The sequence below is a fragment of the Stegastes partitus genome, unplaced genomic scaffold (genome assembly GCF_000690725.1).
Source record: "Stegastes partitus isolate 25-593 unplaced genomic scaffold, Stegastes_partitus-1.0.2 Scaffold560, whole genome shotgun sequence".
NCBI lineage: Eukaryota > Metazoa > Chordata > Actinopteri > Pomacentridae > Stegastes > Stegastes partitus.
Window position 1 is genome coordinate 70821 of NW_007578291.1, and position 6348 is coordinate 77168.

The window sequence follows — 6348 nt, forward strand, 5'->3', positions numbered from 1 at the left end:
TCACAAATACAAAGAAGGATGTGGTTCTTGAAAACGTTTCACTGTGTGACCCTTTCTGAAGAATGTGATGACGTAATGGTGATGGTGCAGGTATGGAAGGAATTTATTTTTTTATGCGAATCGCGATACAAAACAGCTGATTTCAGTGTCAGGATTTATGCAGCAGGTGCGTTAGAAAACAAAGCACCTCCCTTATTTCCATTCTTTCATGTGCACATGTTCTTGGTTGCAGAGGAAAGTTTGACCAAAGTTATATATCTGGGCTGGAGGGTGTAACTTGCACCTTTTGACCTTGTTTTCCACCTCTAAGGCCTGCTGGAGGAGCGAGCTCTGCTGCTGGGCCGGATGGGTAAACACGAGCAGGCGCTCTTCATCTACGTCCACATCCTGAAAGACACCCGCATGGCTGAAGAGTGAGTCCTGCTGCAAACGCCAGCTAATCCTGCAAAACCGTGTTCGATCTCGACACCAACCACCAGCTGAGTGTTTCTCAGACTCCAGCGAGCTAATTTCACTGATGTTGAGCAATTATTGTGAAGCTATTACATTGATTTACTTCCTAAAATCGTATTTAATTACATGCTTTTTCTGCGAGGCGACTAAATCATTTTGAAAGGCCACAACTGAAATGGATTTAGACTTAATTGAGCCATGATTACCTGCAGTGCTGTGAGCATGTTGGCGACTAACATCACGCGTGCTCTGTTTGCAGATACTGTCACCGGCATTACAACAGCTCAGTGGAAGGAAATAAGGATGTGAGTACTTTTCAGTGTAAATAAAGTTTGGTGATACTGGTGAATGAAGCATTTAGAGGGATTTACACCGACAATTATCAGCAAAATGTGTTCAAAACTTGATCAAACCGAACTCGACATGAGTAGGATTTACTCAAGAACTGTACTGAAGTATGACTTTATTTAATATTTATATTTTCTGTTTTAATTCTACTTTACTGATGCAAATATTGTGCTTTTTGCTCCATTACATTTTTGACGGCTTTAGTTAAATTGCAGATTCAGTTTAATGATACGAAATATCCACAGCGGTGGAAAGTACTTTATTTATGTACAATTTTGACGTAGTTTACTTAATATTTTTCCAATATTTATATTACTTTATAATCTAGTCTACTGAGATAAATATTACACTTTTTGCTCCACTGCATTTTTATGACAGCTTACATTGCAGATGGAAGTTTAATAAGAAAAAACATCCTCAATGGTGAAAAGCAACAAAGTAAATTTACTCAAGTATTGTACTGAAGTATAACTTTATGGTACAATATTTTTGATATGCAAATATTGTACTTTTTACTTCATTACATTTCAGTTTAATAATACAAAACACCCACAGTGGTAGAAAGAGCTTTATGGATAATTTTGAGGTAATTAACTGAATATTTCCAGTATTTATGCTACTTTATAATTGACTCCACTGAAGTAAACATGATACTTTTTACTCCACTGCATGTAGTTGATAACTTGGGTTACACTGCAGATTCAGTTTAATGTTACACAACGTTTGGAAAAATAACTAAGTACACTAACTCAAGTTTTGTACTTGCATACTGTTTTGAGATCATTTACGTGAATATTTTATTTTTATGCTATTTTTTAATTTCTACTTTCTCGGAAAATATTGTTCTTTTTACTCTACTACATTTATTTGACAGCTTTAGTTACATTGCAGATAAAGTTTGATAATAAAAAAAGTACATTTACTTAAGTATTGCACTGAAGTATAACTTTGTGGTACAATAGTTTTGATATTTATTTATTTTCTGCTATAATTCTGCCATACAATTGCAAATATTGTAGTTTTTGCTTTATTACATTTCAGTTTAATAATACAAAACATCCACGGTGGTAGAAAGAACGTTATGGAAAATTTTGAGGTAGTTTACTTGAATATTTCCAGTATTTATGCTACTTTATAATCTATTCCACTGAGCTAAATATTATACTTTTCCCTCCACTCCATGTATTTGATAACTTGAGTTACACTGCAGATTCAGTATAAAATATTTGGAAAGTAACTAAGTAGAGTTACTCAAGTGTTGTACTTGCATAGACTTTTGAGGTAATTTGCTTGAATATGTTTTTCTTTTGTTAGATTAATTCAGTAGCTTTAGTTACATTGCAGATTTAGTTTAATAATACAAAATAATCCCAAGAGTCAAGTTCTGTTTTGGCCACAATGTTGAGGTACTTGTACGTTCATTTTTATGCTACTTTATACTTCCACTGAAATATCGTACTTTTTACTCCGCTGCATTAACAGCTTCAGGTACTTTAAAGATGAAATACAACAAGTACTGCACTTTAGTATAATTTTGAGGTACAATATTCCCATTTCATGCTACTTTATAATCTACTCCACTGAAGAAAATATTCTACTTTTTACTCCACTGCATTTATTTGGCAGCTTTAGTAACACTGCAGATGGAGTTTAATAGTAAAAACCATCCTCAGTGGTGAAAAGCAACTAAGTACATTTACTCACGTATTATACTTGAGCACAGTTTTGAGGTACTTGTATTTGAGTATTTCCATGTCAGAGTGAGATACTGCATTTGTCCGGCAGCTTTGATTACCTTCAAGATTTTAAAGAAGTACATAATACTTATTTCTATACAGTATTACATATTGTAATATACATTATCCAATATACACCAAATATATACAATATTTTATCATTTGTTTTCCCATCACATGGTTTCATTTTATGGGTCCAATGATCCAAAATCTCACCAGAAGATTAGAGGAAGAAGCCAAAAACAAGTTTCTTCCCGTAATTACATGACGACTAATCAGATTTATTCGCTTTTCCTGAATATAAAACTGTATATAAAGTCGTTCAAACTAGCTTTTACTTGAATTACAGTATTTGCACATTGCCATATAAGTACTTTTGCTCAAGTAAACAACCTGAATACTTCTTTCACTACTTGCATTTTGTCGAGTTTGTTGCGTCCTCTCGGATTTTATTGTACTTCAGTTGTGTTTATTCTTTTATGACCACTTTTTTTCATTTGCACGCTCTGTTGCCTTCTGATAAGTGCCTTAGTGTTTGCAGAAAGTGCTACACAAATATAATGGATTATTTATGGCACAGGCACGTTGCCAGCTTTAAAACGGTCTGTTTTGTTCTTCACCTGACCAGAAACGACGGCTCACATCGTCTCTTGTTTTTTTTTTTTTTCTTAAAAGTTGTTGCTCGACTCCGTAACGAAGCAACAGCAGCACCAAGCTCTGAAAACTAATGAATAGGCACTGAGGAGGAATGGAGGGAGAAAATCAATGAATCATTACTGTTCCCGCAAAGGTCACGAGAAACAAGATCCCTGTTTGGGCACTGAATATTGAATCCTGGTGTGTGAAGTGTACTGTTGGTATAAGGCCCTTTATTATAGGCAGTTCTGAAGGAGTGGTTCGTCATTTATTTGCTTTCTTGGATAAGAAGGTTCTTTATGTATCAACAGGGAGCAGCTGGTTAGTTTATCGTAACACACAGGCTGGTGGAAAGGTGGAAACATCTGTCCTGGCTCGGTTTTAGTGTAACAGCATCTACTGACGAGCAACGTTGCAGCTCCTTCTTTTATCGTTCACGCAGGAACCAAAGTCTAAAAATGTCACCTGTGAGAGAATCTGTTGTTTGTGCACTTCCGGTTTTGTGTGGATTTAAGAAATGATCTATAATAATGCTAATTAGGTGCTGGTAGTTGGATTTGTTCAAGCCAAGTTTTTGCAAATTTTTAAAAATGTTAAACAATTTTGGTGTGTAAATGAGTTTATTTTGTAATCATTCTACTCATTACTGCCTTGTGAATTTGCCATTGTTACATGTTGTTTTCTCGTACTTACTATTTTTCATCATTTTAGTTCATGAACCTTCTGAACTCCAGCAGTTTCTGGGGCTTTTATTCGCTCCTGTCACATTTTTTACTCACTGTGGGCTCATTTTTCACTGCAGTATAAGTCTGGCTCAGTCTAACATTGTTCAGAAGTTTGTTTCGGAAACTCTTCAAAGCAGGTGTCATCCCTGCAGACTTCAGGAGTCTGTGCTGGTATTCTCTATACTCTAATTACTGCAAATGATTTATTTTTGGCTCTTTTAAAAAAAAAAAGAGAGACATGTGGAATTAAAGGAAGCTGATCAAATATCACAATTTTAAGCTTAGGTTTGGTTATTGGGTTCGGTTTTTCAAAGACAACATGCTTTTTACAGGGTTTTTTATTGTGTAAGAGAGCTTATTGTTATTTGCTGTTTATTATTGTCCTGTTGCCTCTGTGCCAGCAACTACTGTGAAACTTGTCTCAGTGTCTCATGCTCATTTCATTAAAAAGTGTGATTAGAGGAAACGCTGGACTAAGTGCAGCATTAACAGCAATGTTTCTCCTCTGCAGGTTTATCTGTCTCTGCTGCGAATGTACCTGTCACCTCCTGACGTCCACTGCCTGGGGCCCATCAAGATGGAGCTGTCAGAGCCTCAGGCCAACCTCCAGGCAGCCCTGCAGGTCCTGGAGCTGCACCACAGCAAACTCAACACCACCAAGGTAAGCAGTGATTGAGCTGCAGTCCATTCCTCACCAGGGGGGACTTGAGAGCAAACTCCAGTCTCGCAAAACTCACAAATAATTCAGTTTTTCTATCCTTATAGTGTAAGGTTTCCTGTATCAATGTCAAAGTAAGTAGTCAGTGACAGAAATGTGAACGACTGGGGAATTTACATAAAATTCTTGCACTTAAATTCCACTTTCCTCTGCTGTAAACTCACAAATCTCACAAACTGCTCACTCAGTCAAAGGAGGAATTATTTTCTAATTCAACCCGGGGCAGAGTCGGCTTGTTTAGGCTGGATTAAAATGAGATTAAATAACGTGATTAACGCTGACACGCACAAAATAAGTCTTTGGCATCCGTGGGAATAAAGCAGCGACTGGAGAGAACGCAGCTCGTTTAGGCGTTTGATTTGGTTTGTTTTTGGAGCAGCGATTAGACAGGTTCGCGCTGTCGGGGGTAATCAAGCTGCTTCCTTTGTCACAGAACCCAAAAAGAGATTTCCACCAGGGTGCCCATCTCCCTCAAGAGGCATCTGCATCTTTCATGAATTTCCTTTCACATTTTTTTTAAATACCTACACGCAGAACCAAAATAGCAAAGAGTTAATTGAATAAAAGCTGTTATGTTCACAACTAGCTCCAGACCTGTTTTGTTTGTCAAACCGTCATGTCTCAATAAACCAAATTCTGTGGAGTTTTTTAGTACAATCTGGCTTCGAACTGCAAAGCAAAATCTCTAAACAGTCTACGGCAGCAGACTTTATATTCATCCTTCCCGTATCTTATCACAGAGGAGCAGAAGCACAGTCTCTGAAACACCTCCACTGCGTCACTGTAAATAGAGTAACACATGAAATGAACAGGTTTATCTGCGGTGAGATATATTCTAGCACCATAACAGACTGTGTTGTATCTGTGGATGTGGCCGCGAAAGGCTCCGCTGATGTGTGTCAGACCACAGACATGTCAAATTAACAGTCTGTCGAGGGGAACGCTGCTGGTTTATGAGCATGTTTGGGTTTGGATCTCACCGACTGGAGCTCCATCTTGTCTTTCTGTGCCACTCTGCCTCGCTGAGCTCCCTCATTGACTTTAATGGCTCCCTGCTTTCATTTCCCCTGGCCTCGCTCCCAGACTCTGCCTTGCCAAGCGACAAGACAAGACTATACAAAACTTCAGGCAAAACTTTTGACATAAAGCAGTTTGTGTGTTTGTGAGCCATTGTTTCCAGGTTAGCTATGTTTGCAAAATTTACTTTCTGTGTAGAGGAAAGACTTATTATTTTAAAAAAATGCTTTTTCATGCTTTACGCTGAGCTTTTATGTGTACAAACGAGTGTACCCGTATGAATGTCTTCCAGGAGAGACTGGCCCAGCACCAGTCTCCACCCTATGGCCTAAGCACTAAACCTTCACAGACTGAACTGATGTCACAGTTGTTGACTGTTTGAATTATTAGGGCTGCACATTGTATTAAAAATGAGCAATGGGATACGCTATTATGACAGCACATGTTGCTTGGAAACATCACCATTAAAACAAAGTGAATGTGTACTCTCCTCTTTGGGATTTTACAGTGTTTATACATTTTAGCAAACTACAAAAAGGCAGAAAAGTCATTATCATCTGTAAATCCTACCTACCAACAGGCAAACCTACAGACAAGCCTACCTACAGACAAATCTCCCTGTCATCTACAAACAAACAAACCTCCAACTAAACCTATCTACCTGCTGTACCCACAAACAAACACATCTGCCTACCAACCTACGAACAAACAAACA

The 6348-nt window shown here is 37.7% G+C and overlaps 1 protein-coding gene across 3 annotated transcripts in view; it reads left to right on the forward strand.

The window, feature by feature from the left end:
* vps39 (VPS39 subunit of HOPS complex) overlaps positions 1-6348 on the forward strand; it is a 55936-nt gene that overhangs the window by 26126 nt on the left and 23462 nt on the right. For all 3 annotated transcript variants that reach the window (XR_520447.1, XM_008288469.1, XM_008288470.1), the window contains exons 19-21: positions 311-413; positions 713-758; positions 4410-4559. Coding sequence is in view for 2 of the 3 variants with exons in the window: in XM_008288469.1 (XP_008286691.1) it covers positions 311-413; positions 713-758; positions 4410-4559 (299 nt within the window). In the remaining variant the exon portion in view is untranslated. The remainder of the gene's footprint in view (positions 1-310; positions 414-712; positions 759-4409; positions 4560-6348) is intronic.